General features: G+C 43.4%; 2 protein-coding genes across 2 annotated transcripts in view; both read left to right on the top strand.

Moving 5' to 3' along the window:
- Positions 1-12,245, top strand: part of RASA2 (RAS p21 protein activator 2) — a 94,205-nt gene extending 81,960 nt beyond the window's left edge. Inside the window, exons 18-24 of the mRNA XM_075937633.1 lie at positions 679-752; positions 2,347-2,453; positions 4,794-4,876; positions 5,857-6,065; positions 8,114-8,217; positions 8,873-9,062; positions 9,839-12,245. Of these exons, the coding sequence (XP_075793748.1) occupies positions 679-752; positions 2,347-2,453; positions 4,794-4,876; positions 5,857-6,065; positions 8,114-8,217; positions 8,873-9,062; positions 9,839-9,869 (798 nt within the window). The 3' untranslated portion in view covers positions 9,870-12,245. The remainder of the gene's footprint in view (positions 1-678; positions 753-2,346; positions 2,454-4,793; positions 4,877-5,856; positions 6,066-8,113; positions 8,218-8,872; positions 9,063-9,838) is intronic.
- A 137-nt stretch (positions 12,246-12,382) lies between these two features.
- Positions 12,383-19,996, top strand: part of LOC106731761 (uncharacterized) — a 33,063-nt gene continuing 25,449 nt past the window's right edge. The window contains exon 1 of the mRNA XM_075937634.1: positions 12,383-19,436. The gene's annotated coding sequence lies outside the window, so the exon portion shown is untranslated. The remainder of the gene's footprint in view (positions 19,437-19,996) is intronic.

Below are 19,996 nucleotides of genomic sequence, written 5' to 3' on the forward strand. Positions count from 1 at the left end.
CACAATGGAATACAGATTGGGACCACACATCTTGAAGAACTTCAGTTACAAGCATTCACAGGTTTCCTTTAATAGCATACTTGGGGGAGATTTGGACCCAAGGTTTCCTCATGTCAGAATTTCAGTTCTTCCAAGCTTTCTAATTATTCCTTTATCAGTCAGTACAGCTGCACCTAAAACACTGAATGGCATTGGTGTACATGCAGATACTTCCCAGAGGCTATTGTCCGCTCCAGGGTCAGAGTGAAGCTTGCATGGGCATTTACCTCTGTGTTTGCTGCTTTTTAGAAACTTGAGTTTTGCTGAGCTTAATATTCTAGAAAGGCATGAGTTAGCAATGTGTTTTTGCCATTTAACTTTTACATATTTTTCACATAGCCCACGATGTTAAAAATCAGCACCAGCCTAATAAATGTGGCAACTTTAAAAAGTACGGAGCAGCCAGCAGCTCCTACAGGCTATTGGAAATCTTGAGTGGAGTTTAGAAACTTCTAATGTACTCTTCATAAAATTGTTTTCATGTTATTGTCTCATTAAATCTGAATTCTATGCAGTTAATCCCTGATTATACTCCATTTACCAAAATATTCGTGTACTGTAAAAAATGTTTGAAAAACGCTGTGGATTTAGGCAACTTTTATTCTTTCCAAACATAATCCTTCTCCTTGTTCCTTTTAGTTTTTAGATGAAGTGTCATCTACTGAAAGTAAAGAGCCCAGTGGCATGAGTGAACCAGTACATCTAAAAGAAGGGTAATTGAAGTATAATGTATTTAATTACAGCAGATTACTTTATAAAATGAATAATAATTGAAAAACATATGTTGACATGTTGTGTTAATTATACTATTTATGAAATGTGTAAAAATATTTCAATAGATGTCCACTGCTGATGTGGTTTGTAGAATTAACAACTCTCATGGGATTTTTTTTTATAACTCATCTTACATGTTTTAGGAAGCTTTGTATGTAATATTTTCAAAGTCTCTCACTCACTCACTCATATGGAGTGTAATCCTTGCCCTCTCCATGGCAGTTTTAATAAATGTTAAAATGTATTTCAGAGTCCAATAACCTTCTGTTAGAATGACTTCGTATACTCTCTCTGAGCTCTGACAGATGAAATACACCCAAGCAGAAAATTCCTTTCTATAATTAGACAGCATATGAAAGTTTCATGAATCATGGAATATTTGAAAAATGTATGTGGTAGAGGAAGCTAATGGCAAAGGAAAAGAGGAAGCTAATGGCAAAGGAAAAGAATATTTTTACTTTACCCATAAACTCCTTTGAATTTTTCTATTTCCAAGCTATTCCTGGGTAAAATAGATTCCATTTATATCTGGGAAGCAGATTTTTAGCAATGAAATCCTTCTCTACAGAACAATAACTTCTGGCACATGCTTTTTTTCCAAGTCTGAGAGAGAAATTGCCAAACTCATTTAATGTGGCAAATCGTGTTCCTTTTACCCACAATGCTTGTTCCCAAAACATGCTTAATAGAAATGAAAGAGAATATGGATGCAATAGAAAAGTCACCAAACCTTTTGATTAAAAAGCCTTCTCGATGCTAGGGAATTGACCCATTACTGAAAATATGTGCAACTTAAGGAGTGTTGAATACAGTTTGTTCTCCTGATGAATTTCATTTCAGCTGCACATGTCTCATAAGCTAGACTAAGCTGTATAGTCTGATAAGAAAAAGGGAAAGGAGAGAGCATCTCATAACTGGATGCACATCACTATTTTGGTAAAATGCAGGTTTCCAACGTAAGCAAGAGGCCACAGTCCTGGGTTGGATAGCGCAGTGTTTCCCAAATGGTGTTCCGTGGAACCCCCAGGGTTCCATGAAGTGAAAATAATGGTTCAGTGAGAGAATTCCATTACAATAACATTTTACGATTTTAAAAAAAAAATTGTGATTTTTGTTGTTGTTGTTTATTTTCAAATATGTGCAATTAAACTAAATGTTGATCTCATGACCTTGTTTAGCATTTGTTTATTATTATCCTTATTTCTGGTCTACTTTTTCAGCTCCATATATTAGACTGTTATTAGGGGTTCTGCAAAATTCTTTCAAGTTTAAAAGGGTTCCGTGACCAAATAAAATTGGGAAACACTGGTCTAGCGGTCAAAGTTCTTACCAGCTAAAGAACCTCTTCACTAAGTCACTTATAATAAAGGGGAACTCAAGATCTCTTTTGTGAACCAAACGCTTCTTTAAACCAATATTTTTAATGTTTTCATCATTGCTCGTTCTCTTCATTGAGTTTAATGCAAAGTTTTTAAAGAAAAGTTCTATAGCGGGTGAGCATTTGTAGATTTATAATGTAATTTCTCTTTACAGTGAAATGTATAAAAGAGCTCAGGGAAGAACTCGGATTGGAAAAAAGAATTTCAAGAAACGATGGTTCTGCCTAACAAGTAGAGAACTTACTTATCACAAGCAACAAGGTAAATCTTAAACTATTTTTCGGTTATTAGATTTTTATTGAACACTGATTAACTATGCTAAGAATTGGTTAAAATGTGTATCAAATTCATTATGTGACTTTAAGCATCATGATCATGTTCTTATTTACTGTAATGATAACAAAACACTAACAATAGTCAATTTCTGGTCATTTCCTTTTCTGAAGAGATGCTCAGAAATGTGTCTCAGTTGCATTCAATTTTGAATCCTGTTTTTTGTTTATCCACAAATCCGTTTTGCTTTTTTCCCCCCAGAGGCGCATGTTGTGTATATAGTGTTCTTCTATCCTGCACTCCAAACACTTCCCATTTGAGCTTCAGAGATCTAGTTCCTAGCCATCCTGCTGAAAGGGTTACACTGATTCTACCATAATTCCACCCTGTTGGATTCCCTATAACCAGCCAAATTATAAGGAAATACTGGGGTGTTTTTTGCAGTTTTAAAAGCATTTTTAGGTAGAGTAAAATGTGTGCTTGTGATTAAACGTTTCCTGGAAATAAATACTATGTTGATCACAAATTTAGCTTTTAGGCTACTGTATAGACTGTTTGTGTTTAGACTCTCATGTAGAAGAAGGTCTACAGAGCAATCAATTTCTTTATCTCATAGGACCGCCCTTTAGAGTTTTCACTATTTAATGAAGGTACCTGCTCAGCAGAAGTCCAAAACTGAAGAATCTTTAGTTCATGAACTGCAGAGCCAAATTTTGATTCAGGAATCAAAATTGCTTCTTTTTGTTAACTGCAAAATCTTGATTTCTGACATTCTGCTATCTGCGTATCTATTAAAGAGAATTCTGTTACCTGTGTGATACTGTGAAGGAAAATGGTCTGTAGGTGACAGAACTGTGACCTATACACGTTTTGCTGGGGCACTTATGGTATGTCTAAACTATAGGGGTTTTTTTTTTTAAAAAAAAGTACCCTTTTTTCGAAAAACTTCGCCTGCGTCTAGACTGCAGCCACGTTCTTTCGGAAGTAAATCGAAAGAACGTGGCAGTTTTTTCCATCTCGGTAAACCTCCTTTTATGAGGAATAAAGTCTTTTTTCAAAAGTACTCTTTCAAAAAAAGGCACTATTGAATGCAAACTGTGCTTTTTCAAAAGAGAGCGTCTAAACTTTTGAAAAAGCAGCTCGCTTTTTCGAAAAATCTGCTTATAGTCTAGACGCTCTTTTTTGAAAAAGCCTCTTTCAAAAGAGACTTGTAGTCTAGATGTATCCTTAGAGACACGCTGACAGACGTGATTATGATGGTTAGTTATAAGAGAGCTTTTACCTATGTTACTATGTATGAACTCCTAATTCATGTTGCTTATAGCTTTAGTGAAGCACTACTAAATGGATGTAATGGGTACAGTCACCAATTCAGAACATAAAAACTATGTTCCATGCTTTTGTCTCTTTCTATGTTACATGCTACTCCAGGCCCGCTGATGGAGGTGGCAACTGCCCTGGAGCCCAGTGATTCAAAAGGGCTCGGAGCTCCCACTACTGCTACTGTGGCATTAGTGGCAGCCTGAGCCCTTTAATTCGCTCCTGGAGCACCAGGCAGCAGTAAGAATTGGCTGAGTGCAGGGAGGAGACACAGCATGGTCCAGGTGATGCTAAGCACTGGCCAGCCCCAGCTCCACCCCTTCTGCCCAAGCTCCACCATAACTGGGAGCATGGAGCTGGCTCCTCCCACCTTGCCCACAGGACCAGCAATTCTATGGGCCTCCCTGTCCTACTCATTCACAAAACACAAGCATAAGGATATCATCAGTACTTTCCTGATTGATACTTGGCCAATTAGGAGACTAGGAAAGCAGTTACTCCTCTTAGAGAGCATCTAGCTTGCTCATCCTGAATCTTCCTTCACTCAGTCTTCACCTGGTATGTGTAGGCAATGCTTATTACATTTTGACATATTAAAAGGGTCTGATATAGCAAGGTCTTGATTTCCTACAGAGGAAGGCTTTCTCTTTGGTCTTCTGGTGAGATTTGGTTTCTGATCAACAATTCAACTTCTCACTTCAACAAAAGAGCAGTGAACCTACTCCTTCAACCAATTCTTTTATGTTATTGATTTACGCAACACTAGGAAGAAATGACAAACAGATGTCTTTCACCTGTCCATAATGTCTGGTTTTTGTGCTTCATATGAGCCCTTTATTCTCCGATCACTAGCATTAATTTTTATTAGTTTGTGCTCTGTCAAAAATGGGGGTACATATCTGTGAAATCTCAACTTCTAGTATCAGTGTTCTAATCTAAGAAAATGATTGATGGTCTGCTGGTTTTTTTGTTTGTTTTTTGCTGTTATCTATTCACAAATTTATGCAGACAAAGAACCAATATACACCATTCCAATCAAAAACATCCTCACTGTGGAGAAGCTTGAGGAAAGCGCCTTCAATAAGAAAAATGTGAGTCAGATGTAGCTTTTGAGATATTACATTCATAATTCTTGATGAGTTCTTAAAGAAACTGAGATTTACTGGTTGGAAAGTTCAGTTTATACTATCACATTGGTAGCATGGGCTAGTGGTTAAGCACGTGACACTGAAACTTTCTCTGCGACTTGAGGAAAGCTATTTAATCTGTTGTGCCTCGGTTCCCTTACTTGTAAAATGGAGATGTTTGCTCATCTTTGCACTTACATAGTACTCTTAAGCTAGAATATTATAAACCTTAATTATACTAGATGTTTTAACTTTGTTAAAAGATGATACTGTCAAACCTTATGACTAGTGGTGATAATGTTATAATCCCTTGTCCTTAAGAATTGAATTCTCAATTTTGTTTCTGCTCTGGCCCTCAGAATCTATATTTTTTTGTCATTACTTCAATCCCACAGCCCTTTCGGGTCATGAAATCATAGCTATTCTTTGGGAGGGGTGATGGAAAAGGGGGCCCTAGAGGGTTCTGCTGTCTTTAGTTTGATAAGGCTATTGGCTAAGAGGTGATGCTGAAGGAAATAGGGGGATTTATATCTTCTCTTCCTTCCATATGTTGCTCTGCTCCAAAGAAATGCTTCTCAAAGAAGGGGGGCAGTTGTCTTAGCACCAGGAGCCACAGGGTCAAGGCAGCTGGTTCTTGACTTATTTAGCAGTGCTTCTTGGTATTAATAAGTGGTGTAGCCAAAGAGCAGAGAAGATTAGCGAGAAGCAGTATCCTGGGGTCCTTGGTCAGATTAGAAATGAAACAGCAGCAGCAATAGAAAGAGGAGAAGGAAAGATCTCTCCTTCCCTGCATTTAATTCACTCCCTGTGGTTCCTTGTGGCTATTGGGTTTTGCTGATTTTTTTTTTTTAAGTGACCTCTTTTCAGTTGATAAATCTGTATGCTCAGTATGTCATCTTTGTTAATTTAATAATTTTTGCTGAATAAAATACTTTCATCCACAGATGTTTCAAGTGATTTATGGAGAGAAGCCACTCTATATCCAGGCAAATAACTGTGTGGAAGCTAGTGAGTGGATAGAAGCTCTCTGCAGGGTAAGCAGGTGTAACCAGAAGAGACTGAGTGTTTATCATCCCTCTGCTTTTCTGAACGGGAACTGGATTTGCTGCAAGGCCACGACTGAGAACGCAAAGGGCTGCACTCCATGCACTGCGTAAGTTGTTTGTGAATTAAAAAGCATTCTACAGCAAAATGAGTCTTTGATTCCTTTTGCAACCTCTAGACAGTTTAAGCATTAGTTTAATGTTTTCTTTCATAAGTTAGCTGTATGCTTCTTTTCAAGTTAATAAAGCATGATTGCTATATTGATAAGACTGTAAAACATAGGTGGGGAACCTGCAGCTCATAGGCTGAATCCAGCCTCTAGCTTACTTGGATCTGACCTGTAGTGACGCTCGGGTCTTCCCCCGCAGCAGAGTGCACTCCAGCCCCACGACAGGCTTCCAAGCCTTGTGCTTTAGCCCTGTGGTGGGAAGGAGGCAAGTGCCCCACTGCCAGGGAAAGCCCAGATTTTTCACTGCGGGGTGGTATTTTTGCATGTTGAGAGCCAGGACAGTGAGATTTGGGAGGGGTTTTTTTGTTTTTGTTTTTTAGTGGAGTTGTTTATTTTTGCTTCTCCCTTGTATGTGGTACCTGACCAAAAAAGGTCCCCCACCTTTAGTATAAAATATTTTATTTTGATAGGCATATAATTTCCTCTAATACCATTCCAGAACACAAAAAAGCAGCTTAGCATGTAAATTGGAAATAACATGATTGATACTGCTGTACAGAATTATATACATTATAGCAAATGTTCCTCTAGTCAGGGCACTGATTGGATTACCTTGCATACCAGTATTCCAGAAGCAGTAGTTTTTAGAACCAAATGACTTCTTTACGTATGCTGTAAATATGAGAATGCATTTCAGTTTCTCTCCCACTGCTGCTAGAGGCAACAGCTTCTCTCAATGGCTGTGGGATCATTTAAACCACAGACCCTTTGGGTTTTTGATGGCAGCTGTCTCTTCCCTCCCCACTGTCAACTGCCGTTCAGTAATTGAAAGACTTCAGCAAGATCCTTTCATCTGATGAATCTGCTTTGTGCATCTCTAGCAGGACAAAGAAGCCTTGAAGTTGGCTCAGCCAGCTATACAGAGATTTACCTGTCCACCCTTTTGGCTCTATTGTACAGAATGCATGGAAGGCTTGTTGAGGAAGAGGTATAACCAGTGTTGCTTAGCTCTAACTAACCCGGAGTGATGCAACTGCTCTTTTTGGGTTGTTAGAAGCTGTTGATAATTGGAGCAGTTCTCCACCTACTACAGTTGGATCAAATTCAGGATCCTGCTTAGGATACACAAGGATAGCAGAGAGTTCAGATAATTATTCACTGACTTCTGAATCAACCCCAAGTTTGTCACTTTGCTATTCAAATACTGTACTTTCCCTTTTTACCCAGTATTCTACCTTGCCATTTGTGTCTGCAATTTGACAGAATATTCGTTTGCTATTTAATTTTGTTGAGTTGCTGATTTTTTTTTTAAAAAGTATGATTTGCTTTTTAAGGGAGATTTATCTTGAGTAATTTACTGGATTGTATGCCACCCTCAGTGTCTAATCCAATCAAGTCTGTTAAATAATCTAATCTAGTCCCTGAGACCCATGGAAATTAATCCCCTATAGCATGTTTTAAAATATTTGTTTCTGTTAATCACAGTTGATTCACACAGTAGGACTTCCACATGTTCAAATGAACATCACTTTTTAAAAAATGTTCACTTTAATCTCTTTATTTCTAAAAATACTCCATTATACTACTTTAATGTATCACCTTCATAGCATCTGTACCTTTCAGATATAGTAGGGGCTATTAAAACTGGATATTTATTTGCCATTGTAACTAAACTTATTGTGGCACTTCAGTTATTTTCACCTTGAAGTACTGTGTAGCAAATTCTGCTGTAAAGGTCCATTTTTAGTAACAGTATATTGTCTTCTGTTTTAATTTGTGTAAACTCCTGTTTCTGCATCCATATAAGATTTATTAACTTATTCAAGATTTAATGTTAGTTTGAACATGTGAAGTTATATATCCATTTAAAAATGGATAAATATATTGAAATTAATTCCACTCTTATTTGCATTCAACCTGTCTAGGAGAATGGCTTGCAGTATTTACAATCTATATCTTAATCTAACTTTTTAAAATTTTGGTTGTAGAGGTGTACCTGCGGATATTCAAATTGAGATTGATGGGGATCGAGAAACGGAAAGAATTTACTCACTTTTTGCTATCAACATGCCTAGACTGCAAAAGATGGAAGGTATCTGAATAATAAATAAGTGGAGTTAAACTAACATAAAATAATTGTAAAGGCGTGGAGAATGACTGATAGTATCATGTTTAATGTCTTGTATTTTCCTTTTAATTGCATACCAAATTGTACATACTTTCTACTACGAATTTCTAATATTGCTGTATGATAAGATCATTCTCATTCAGCAGTTAATCTCTTCTTAACATGTCCATATAACTCCCAGTAATGTGCTAAGCGGATTTGCATAAAAATTAACAAGAGACTACTACATACAATAATTTCCATGCAGCGAGCAAAGGGAGTATAACTCACACTCCCTTACTCCTATAACTACTTGGTCTTGTACTACTGCTCTTTATTAGTGCTGAGAAAAATAATTCTTGGTGGCATGACTAGAGAAGCATCAGTTTTATGGCAGCATTACTGGTAGCCCAATATGTACAATAAATGTTAGACCCATTGATGATGAAATTACAAAACCTAACTAAATTGCTTACCATATCCAGTTGATACTTTTAACTTCAATACAAAATGGACTAAGCAAAGGAGAAAAATGGTAACTCCATATATGAAAAGTTTGGGCTCCCTGTTTGGTAAAAGAGAGAAGTTCGCTCTGTTTACTGAAAACAATATATTTTTTTATGTGTGGTGATATTTGCAGAGGCATGTGGAAGTATCGCAGTCTATCAAGGTCCACTGAAAGAACCAGATGACTATTCTAATTTCACAATTGAGGACTCCGTAGCAACTTTCCACACTCTTAAACAAGTAATATCCATAGTAGAAAAGCTGAATGAGCCTCATGAAAAATATCGGAAGAAAAGATCATTAAGTGCTAAATACGGCAGTGAGTAAGTATCCTCTGTAATTCCAGCTGCCTTGTATGGGGTACAGGGATTTTTATGGGGAAGGAGTGTCTGAACACCTTCTGATGATGACTTAAATTTAAACCCATCAGTGCATGGATTCTTTTCTTCAGTGGTTGTACAGTGTGCAACACAATGGAGGCCTCAATCCCAATTGGACATTTGGGGATTATTTTATGGCTATTAATACATAAATCAGGTATTTAGACAAGCTGATTCACCTCAAATTACATGGCACTTGATGGGGCATAAAACGATTCTCCAGAAGCACTGCTACTGAAAGAGGATTCCCAGGGAACCAAGTCAGCCAACACTGACCCTACTATTTTACTGCAGTGGTGACTGGTGTCAACGCCTATCAGTTTGACATACCGTTGGCTGTGGTAAAAGGTAGGTTACATCAGCAGTCAGGCTTGACTAGAACTTCAGACTTAACTGTCTGCAATGAATACTCATACTTTGTGGTCATGGGTTGATTTTTTTCCTTTTATAAGGAAAACTAAATTGTAAGAGAAGGTGACCTCTTAACATTAGTTTCCTGTTTACCCAGTGATTTTGAAGAGGTCTGGTCCTGGGTCATTGTTGCTTTCATGTGATAAATAACACATCAGGATTTCAGCAAACAATGGGACTACTCAACAAGATCTAGAAATTATGCAGAAAATATAGCTTTATATTTTAAAACGAAGTTCAATTTCATGATTACTAGATAATAACTATATTTTCCATCAAAAATACTTACATGAGGTTTTATTTTCCAGAGAGAATCCAATTGTTGGAAAAGTTTCCTAATGAAAATAAACTATTGCTTATGTGGAGTCAGAAGAAACTAATGTGGAGTCAGAAGAAACTGGAAGTGTGTGGGTTTTTTTGTTGGCATTTTTTTTACTTTGTGTACACTTGTCTAAAGTATTTAAGAATGAACGGAAATGCTACCTGTTTTCACAATCTATTTAATATTTAATAGAGAAAAGTATCTGTTTGGAAAACTGATTGTGAGGTTTATTCCAATTTTGACAAAGAACTTGAAGCTCCATGTCTCGAAATATCAGATGTGAGTAAATCTAAATATTTCTACATCGCCTTTTTTTCCCTCATGGCACTTCCTAAAGGAATAAGCTTTCTAAAAGAGGAAAATCAGCACCAATTGTTGATTTGGATTACATCTCTCAATATACTGGACTCACATTTAATCCACCATTAGTGCCTGCTGTGCCAAAGGTCTTGCAGCGGAAATCCCAACATGTGGTGACTCAAAAGGATCTGAACTTTCACTTTCAGTGTATAACTTCTTTCTTTTTCTTTGTCAAACTATTATTTTTGTCAGGACTCCGAGGTAACTACAACTGAAGTCTTGTAAAATCCTGCAGTGTATTGTGCGGACTTAGAGACACCAATGTTCGTTACTTTTTTATTTTAAAAAATACCTAAGAAGGAGAAATCAGGGAACTTGTTGTTAGATTGTACCTCTTGTTTACATTTGGGGTGAGCAACGGATGGAGTGACATGAGACCACAGTGTCTTTTCTTTTGTAAAAAATCAAGTACTAATTTTTCTTGATTAAAAAATGCAAATTAGCAACACTTTTTGGAAGCTAGTTTTCCTACAAGTGAGAAGAATGCAGATGTGGCAACACTGTGGTTGAGTAGTGTTCACTTTACATCTTCCCATCTAGGATTTTTTTGTTAACAAAAATTTGGCACATTTAGGCCCAGCTCACCTCTCATTACAGCTATATTAAATAACTTCTCCAGAATAATCACTCCAAGCACTTTAGATATCTGGACTGCCCCAGATTATATTTTTAGATACTTTGTAGTATCTAATCTTTATGATCAGTTGAATGATCAGTGCTGTTGTATGTTAAAACAATGCTTTTTGGCCATTTTTTAATTTCTAGTTATATGGGGGTTTTTATTTGTCAGATCAAACAAATGTGAACTGGCATCATGACTTCAGAAAGTTTGATTCTTGTTCTCCATCTGAGAATTTAAATTTATGTTGAAAATGATATCTGTACGTAATCAGTAGAAGAAAGGTAACACTTTGGAGAAGAGACGGCTGAACTTTCTTCACCAGTATTAAATATTATGGTATACTTGGTAAAGTAAAATAAAATACACTGTGTACAGGTAGTACTTCATTTTTGGAGCATTTGCTGTTTTTTCTATCATTTGCCCTAGGCAGAGCTGAGAATGTAACTTCATCAATACAAACGTAGATTCACAGTGTTTACAAAACCATAAGCTGTTGAAAATACTATTGTAGGGTGCCTTCTGCTACTAAAATTCAGACCAGTTGGTACCACAGGATTGAAATCACTGTTGAAACTAATGAAACTTTTCTATTAGAACAATCATTTTTTAATATTAAAAAAACTGATAGGAAATCACTTGGGAAGCGACACCAATATTTTGAGCATCACAGTCATGTTCTGCTACTGGCCATGTTACCTACAAGCATAGTCCTGCTTTTGCATTACTTTACTGTTGAAGGGATTCTTAGAGGAATGTTACTTGCCCTCAATTTGTTAGAAAAAAATGAATTCATTATTGACACCCAGAAATGTATTTTGTCAAGGTCAAATTGATCTACTTTATTTGCCAAAGAAACAAATTTTGCTAGATTTCAATAGCACTAATATGTGTCAATTAAATTTTACTAATTATTATGATCAATCTTAATTACAAAATGTGCTTGTGTTGGTTTCTTGAAGCCTGTCTGTCAATTAACAGCAAAGTTAAATGTATAACAATTTTAAATCTTATATTATTGTAAAGAGAAAACTTTTGAAAATGCACTTTTCATTTGCTTTGGTCCTAGACTATATAGAAAAGGACAGATAGGCCTTTAAGATCTGAGGCCTTTGACATGTATTTTGTCATTTTATTTGTTTAAAAATGCAGTAGGTACTCTAGAATTAAATTAGGTACAATTAAGATTATTAATATTAAAGTTGCTTTCACTTTGATTTGCCTAGACATGGAAAACATTGCTCAGTTATTAGTTTTATTTGGTCTGTAAATTCTTGTTTAATGTAGTTTTAATTTGTGTAAGTATGGTGTATTGTTGAAAATGTATTTTTATTTAAATTTATTTTCTTATAAAATATTAAAAACTTTTGTAACGTTGCTTCAGAACAACTCACAAATAAATTCAGACTATGTATTTTCTGAGAGTCCTGGTCTTAACAATTGTTAGTGGACTAATTGTGTAGTGAAGTAGATGACAGTAAATGGTATTCTTCCATCTTACAGAAACAGTAAGTGAAATTCAATAATATTGTATTGTCATAGTCAGTTAATTTCTGATATAAGACTGCTAGATAGAGACAAAAGCCCTATTAGTAGAAAATTAGTTTGCACAGAAAGTTAGCAATCGGGTCAGTCTTGAAAATAGTACCCTATTAAATTGGTGGCTTGATGCATTTGAAGCTATTTTGTTCTCGTTGTCACTGTATAACAGTCGTCAGCAACCAGTAGATTGGGATCTCCTGGTAGATCTTGGAGCCTCTGACAGGTGATCCTGACTGGTTTGGCCAAGAGGCTCAAGTGCCAGCACTTCAGCTGTCCCTCCCTGCACTGCTGCACGCTTCCTGCCCTTTGCCTTGGAACTGTCCCTCCCTGGGAGCCTCCTGCTTGCAGTACAGAGCAGGGAAGGAAGAGAAGGGGGCACAGATGTCAGGGTGCTCCCTCTCCCACCCTGTATTTGATCTCCACAGGAGTGGGGGTGGTGGACACACAACAGGTCTTGGGATGGAAGGAGTTTCTTGGCTGCTTTTGGGAGTGGTGCAGGGCCAGGGCAGGGTGGAGCCCCACTGCACCACCACTCAGCAGCCACCTGAGGTAATCAGTGTCCAGCTGGAGCCAGTTCTGAACCCCTGCCACAGTCATGAACCCTGTCCCGTACCCCAAACCCCTGAGCCCTCTGGACCAAAACTCCCTTACAGAGCCTATACCCTGAACCCCTTCCTGCACCCCAACTCCCTGCCCCAGGCTCAGCTCACAGCCCCTCTCACACTCCAAATCCCTTAGGCCAAGATCAGAGTCTGCACCCCAACCCTCTGTCCCAGCCTGGTGAAAGTGAGGGAAGACGGGGGAGGGAGGACGGAGTGAGCAGGGATGGGGCACGAAGGAGCTGGGGCAAGAGTATTTGGGTTTGAGGTAGATCTTGGATTGCACTTAAGCACAAGATCACTTTTTGAATTTAAAAAGGTTGGAGACCACTGCTGTATAACATGGTCATTTTGGCTGGCATTTTAACTTTTGACTTGTCTGTCACTTCCTGCCCTAAAGATGAGTGCTGATTAAAGCACCAGTATCTTCTGTTTTATAAAACCTATTTGAGTAACATTACTTATAAACAAACCTCCTTTCTCTCACACTTCACTTAACTTTTACATTATCTTGTTTTTCCTTGTGTGTCCTCTTGTTCTTCCTCCAAGATAAGGTACATATTTTTAATTGAAAAACCTCTTGTGTATATATACAATCCATTCATAACTCTTCTTTTCTTAATTAAACTTTTAGGCTACATCTACATTGGCGCGATCTTGCTCAAAAGCAGCCGCTTTTGCACCAAAACTTGCTGCCTGTCTACACTGGCTGCGAGTTCTTGTGCAAGAACACTGATGTTCTAATGCATGAAATCAGGGCTTCTTGCGCAAGAACTCTGACACTCCTGCTCAGGAAGAAGCCCCCTTGCGTAACTGTTCTTGCGCAAGATGCCGGTGTAGACAGGCAGCCAAGAGATTTTGCACAAGAGCCGTCCAAACAGAAAAAAGCCCTAGTGGCCGCTTGGACGCTCCGTACGCGCAGGCAGCTCCAGACTTCCTGGTAACCTGAGCCCCCTTAAAGGCACACGCAGCCTGCAGAGGCCACGAGGAAGAAGCACCTGTGCCACCCAGCTCTGCCCCCTCCAACATGCACCAGACCACCCAGGATTGCCGCTCTGGGAGGGGGAGCAATCCGCATCCCCAGCACAGGAGACCCCAAAGGGGCACAAAGCGGCGGGCCCCTTCCTGGTCCCCAGGGGAGATTGAGGCCCTCCTGGACCTCTGGGCTGATGAAGAGGCCCTCCACAACGTCAGCGCCGCATGGCCCAGGCGCTCTCCAACCAGGGTCATCCAGCCCGGACCCTCGAACAGGTCCGGGCTAAGGCCAAGGAGCTACCCTTGGGCTATGTCCAGGCCAGGAGGCAGGAGCCAACAGCTGCCCCCATTACCAGTGGCTCCACGCTATCCTAGGAGAGGCAGCACCCCAGGGACCATCGGTGCCAGTTGACACCAGCAGGTGCCCCCTTGTCACCAGGCTAAGCAAGGCGGGAGATGACCCAGAGCTACCCAGTGGGTCAGAGGAGGACAACGTCCAGGGCAGCACTGTGACCCTGCAGCTTGAGGTCATCTCCGGCAGCCTGGACATCTCCTGTGCGTCATTGGAGGCAGGGGAAGGATCCACTGGTGAGTGTTGCACTTTGGACTCTCAAGGGCGGGGGGGAGCCAGGTGCCCAAAGGGGAGGGGGAGGGAGCGTCACTCGGGCAGCGTGAGCCGCACGCTGTGTAGCATTACCAGTATGCAGCATGTGCAACCATGTGCAGCCTGGTGACCGAGCAGCACGTGGCCACGGCAGGCAGCTCCAGAGCACGCCTGGGACTCTGCTGCTCACACACATCCGGACCAGGGGGGAAGGGTGGATGCCGGCTGAAACCAGCCATGGCCCCAGGGACTCAGGGCAAAGCCCACACCTCCGCAAGGGTGCAGCACACAGAATGGCACACTGTCCCATGCTTGGCTGTGTGGCACAGCCAGCTGCTCCTGGGAAAACCGCAGCGTCACAGCCCTGTGAGCGTGGCCCCCACTGAGTCGCTCGCCTGCTCCTGGTGCCTTGGCTGGCTCCCCGAGGGAAGTCCCCATTGTGGCCACACATGTCCCTGGGCTACGTGTGTGAGGGCTAGCAGGAGGGGAAGGGGGGAAGCGCTTGGGCCAGCCCTAGGGCCACCTGAGTTTCGCTGCAAGAATGGGACACTCCCCAGTCACCCCTGGTTCCGTCCAGGATACATCCACGTGAAGGGGATCTGAGAGCCCAGACCACGTCTGCCGTATATGCTCCCAGGCACTGTCTGGGGATTCATCTTGTTCCCTGTCAAGCACCATTGATTAGCCCAAAGCCTCACAGCCTCCCTGGCAGGGAGTTCCACAGGTTAACACATGTGCTGCTGCTGCTGCTGCTGCTGCCGCTGCCGCCGCCGCCGCCACCACCACCACACACCCCCTCCCCAAGAGGCCAGGACACAGACTGGTGGTTACAATACATGGAGGAGCACCCCCCAATACATGGGAGTGGTCCTGTTTGTAAACATACAACATGGCGGGGGGTGGGGAGGAATGAGTGGGCCCAAGCCACAGTACTGTGGTGTCACCTGGGCTCATGGGTGGAGGGCATGGGGTGTGAGGATGGTGGCCGAGCTGCCAGAGTGACCCATCCTTTTCTCTGTTCCCTGCAGCGGGACCAAGCAGCAGAGGGGGACCCTCCAGCCCTGTGGCAGTGCAGCACCCCCAACCGCCCAAGCACCAAGCTGGCGGGTCTGGCAGCGGGACCAACTTCTTTGACGGCATGTCCAGGCCGTCAATTGCATGGAGGCAGCCATCACGCCGGGTGGAGGTGGACCTGGAGTGGCGCCAACAGGCCTGGGGCCATTTCCAGGCCCAGTGTGACCGCATGGCAGATGCCATCACTGCTCTCACCACACACATTAGACATGCCGTACATTACAGCATGGCATTGCCCCATGCACCTGTCATCCCTCCCATACCAATGCCTGTGCCGCCGCCTCCTGCTGCCCCTCCTGCTCCTGCAATGCCCCCGCGTGATGCACCCCATCCTGCCCACCTCTCCGTGCTGCCTGCCTCAGTGTAGCCTGACTCCCATGTCCTGGTCTGCCCCCGCAGAAGCAGTTGCAGGGCCACCCCTTCCAGCAGTAGCTGCCCCCTCCCAGTTCAGAGCCTCCTCTCACCCTACGTCCCCCCATTGTAAATAAGTTCCAAATGTTGTTTGTTTTCCCAAAAAAACCTGTGTTGGTTATTGGGAGGGAAGGGGAGGGGAAGAGGGAAGGGTTGGGAATGGGAAGGAGATGTCAAGGGAGACAGAGGCGACCCTACTGTGGGGCCTGGGAGAACATCTCCATCATGGCCTCCCGGATGCGCACCCCATCGTGGTGCGCTTGGCGGATGGCAGCTGTGCGGGGCTGTTCGAAGGCCTGGCCCTCACCTGCCATCTATGCCAGGAGGAAGGCCTCCCCCTCCGCTCCATGAAGTTGTGGAGCGCGCAGCTACTACCTCAGGGACGTTCTGCTCACCCATCTCCAGACGGGTGAGCAAACAGCAAAACAGGGCTTTCAGGCAGCCAAAGGCGCACTCCACCTGGTTGAGGGCCCGGTTGCAGGCGGTCGTTGAACCATGCCTGGTTGTGGTCTGTCTGCCCCGTGTAGGGCCGCATTAACCAGGGCAGCAGGGGGTAGGCTTTGTACCCCACAACACACGTGGGCCTGGGCACGTCCCCGACAGTAAATTCCGGTTGGGGGAAGAAAGTGCCTGCTTCCAGTCTGCCAAACAGGCCGGAGTTTCATAGAATGCGGGCGTCGTGTGCCCTGCTGGACCAGCCCGCATAAATGTCTAGGAAGCGGCCACGGTGGTCCATGAAGGCCTGGCGTACAATGGAGGAGTACCCCTTTCGGTTTATAAAATGGGCTACTCGATGCTCCAGGGCACGGACAGGGATGTGGGTTGCATCCAGGGCTCTCCAGCAGTTGGGGAACCCCAGGGCAGCGAAGCCAGCTACCGTAGCCTCCACGTCCCACGGGCGGATGACTCGCTGGAGCAGGACATCGTTGATGGCACGGACGACCTGCAGAAGGGTGCACAGAAACACAGGGGGATGCATCACATAAGGCAGGGTGACTGCGTGCTCCCTTGGGGGGTTCCCACCCCCCCCTTGTGATGCCCTCTGTCCTCACACACACCAGGGCCCCCTCATCCCACAGGCCACTTCCTTCCCCCCCACCCCCCCGCAAGCCTGTGAATGGGAGGGACGGCCCAAACCCCTGGGTGATGGGGCATTCCCCATCGCCCCAGCCTGGAGTCTTGCCTGTCTCTGGGCATAGAGTGCAGCACCCTCCTCCTCCCTCCCCCCCCCCCCCCCCCCCCCCAGGACTTACCTGCATGAGGACAGCAGCGACGGTTGATCTGCTCACCCTGAACTGGTGTGCCACCGATCGGTAGCTGTCCGGGGTGGCCAGCTTCCAGAGTGCGATGGTAACACTCTTGACCACGGGGATGGGTGCCTGCAGCCGAGTGATGCTTTTCTGGAGTGCAGGGGTGAGCCAGGAATGTCTGCTTTTGCATCGGAAAGTTCCAGAGCTATTGCTGGTCGTCCCATTACCCCAGGACCAGTCGGTACTGGTGTCCAGTTTCCACAAGGGCCTCTCCACAGTGGCGTGGGGATGCCACAGGGACGCTATGGCCTCCCTGGTGAGGGAGTCCAGAGCGACCTGCGCCTTGAGGTCCTGGGCAAGGAGTGCAGCAGCCTGGAGCAGCAGCTGCAGGCATTCCAAAATGGCTGGAAGGGGCCAGAGCAGGCACAAGGCCACCCTTAGCTCCATGGCACAAAAAGAGAGCTGAGGTCAAAACATCAGCTAATGGCACTACGGCACAAGGCTGTGGTGTCCAACAAGGCAGAGGGCAACCACAGGTAGAACTGCTATTGCTGTCAGTCCCTGCAAGAGGCCCTAAAGCTCGCAGCAAGAGAGAAACAGCTGTCCAGGGAGATCCCTTTAAGCACGTGTCTCAAAGGAGCTCCAGCCCCCACCCCCGGAAAGGGCTGGTGCCCTTTTGCCGCCTTCAGAATGGTTCCGAGCTCCTGCTTTTGTGCAAGAGCATCCCGCCAATGTAGACGCTGTCTTGTGCAAATACTTTAACGCAAGAACTCTTGCGTTAAAGAGTATTTTCGCAAGATCATGCCAATGAAGATGTAGCCTTAGTTTTTAATTACTAAAGAGTTGGCATCAGTGTTATACTGGGTTTGAGCAGAGTTATATATTAACCTGTCTAAGCAGCTGATCTTCTGATATTCAAAGGACCCTATGATTGATTAAATTTGGGGTTTAGTAGCCAATCATATAGTCCAATGTCTGGGGGGTTAAAAGCAGGGCTGGAGTGTCTATAGAGACTTTGATTTCTTGTTAGCCAGCGTGGTAATACAGAAGTTTTCTTTTGTTACTGGTTTGGTATACCCTAATGCTAGAATAACCACCAGTTTGGGATGAATCTACCCTATTGCTGGACAGTGTGTCCTGAATTGGCATTGGAGTGACAAGTAACGATGTTGGATATTGGGCAATTGAATAGTCATGTAACCTCCTGAAATCTTAGCAGTTACATGACTATTCGATAGTCCTTAGGGGTAGGGGTGACAGCCAGTGCACTCCTGGCCGCTCCCAGGGAACCGCCTGTCACCCCATGCTGCTGTCTCTGACTCAGCAGCGCAGGGTGCCAAGGGCAGCTGGTTGGCCAGAGGAGCAGCTCCCTCAGTCCAGATGCTTGCTGCCCCATGCTGCGGGGTGGCAGAAGCACCAGTCCATGAGGTCAGAGTTTCCCACAGATGTTGGCTGCTGCCACAAAGCAGCCTTTGCTTGTGGCAGGCCCAGGTTCACCCTGGACAGAGGCTGATCTGTGGGATGCGGAGCAGAAATTGGGCGCTTGGACACCCCACGGACAGGGGCTGCTGCCAGGAAGCAGCCTTCTTTTGCCTCCATCCCCGCTGCTGCCTAAGATGACTTACCCCGGCATTGGCTCTGTGGTGCCACCTGCCCCACTGCTTCTGATACATAGGCAGCAAGAGGGGGGAAATGTGTGTATTGAACAAGATTAACCAATAAACCTAGGCTTTTCAATTAATTGTACAGTCGACTGTATGTTGACAACCCTAGTGACAAGAGGTCAGTGAAGGTTCAAAATCAAGACAGGTTTTTCTCTGACTCAGTGTTTGTCCTCCTAGTCATTGCAGTGGCTCTGCATTGGGATTAGAGTCTGGGGGAGTTACCATTTGAATTGCAGACTAGTAGAGGTGGTAGCTCTGGCTCTCTTAAACACCACTTCTCGGTATTTTCTTTCTGAGTCTTGTGACATGGTTGCTTAGTGATGGAGGAACACTCTGTGTGAAGCTGACAAGGAGCCTAAATAGAAACTTAGCAAAGTGGAGTCTGTTGACGCTTGTGAAAATCAGCCGTCACCTACAGAACTGCTTATACCTGGCATTTATAAGGCAGTTCTCATCTATAGATAAGCACACTTCACAAGGGAGAGGGTAAGTATGAGAATAAATCAGCTCCTTTCTTCTGCAGTTCTACTCAGCCAACCTCGCTGTCATGCAACAGACATGTCTCTTTCATGATGAAAATTCCTTAAGAAATCCCTTTTGCATAGTAACTGCGATCTTGCCTACTTTTAATTGCAACACCCATATTTCTGGCATTGGAATGTATGTAATGTCCATTTATCCATAGGTAAAATAAATATCTGATAGAAGCAGGTGAATTTTCTAATTTGCCTCTGGACTCTTAATTTATTCCAAATCCAACATGTACTTTGTATTATACTAAAAATAAGGGGGTTAGTTATTCTGTTTTGGTCTACTGATTGAGGGGCAATGCACATCGCTTGTTTCTTCATTCAGCTCCCCTATCTCTGTGGGGAAAGAGCAGCATAGAATTTACAACGGGGCCAAGACTTTTTTTCTCCCCCACAGAAAATGCAGAAATAAGGTTCCCAAATGTCCTGGGAACCGGCTCTTATTGCTTTTGAATTGCAGAGCCGCAGCAGGCGTAGCTTGTGGACCCGATGTGAACCGGGACTGAGTAAGCCTTC

This window comes from Pelodiscus sinensis, chromosome 10 (genome assembly GCF_049634645.1).
Source record: "Pelodiscus sinensis isolate JC-2024 chromosome 10, ASM4963464v1, whole genome shotgun sequence".
Taxonomy (NCBI): Eukaryota; Metazoa; Chordata; order Testudines; family Trionychidae; genus Pelodiscus; species Pelodiscus sinensis.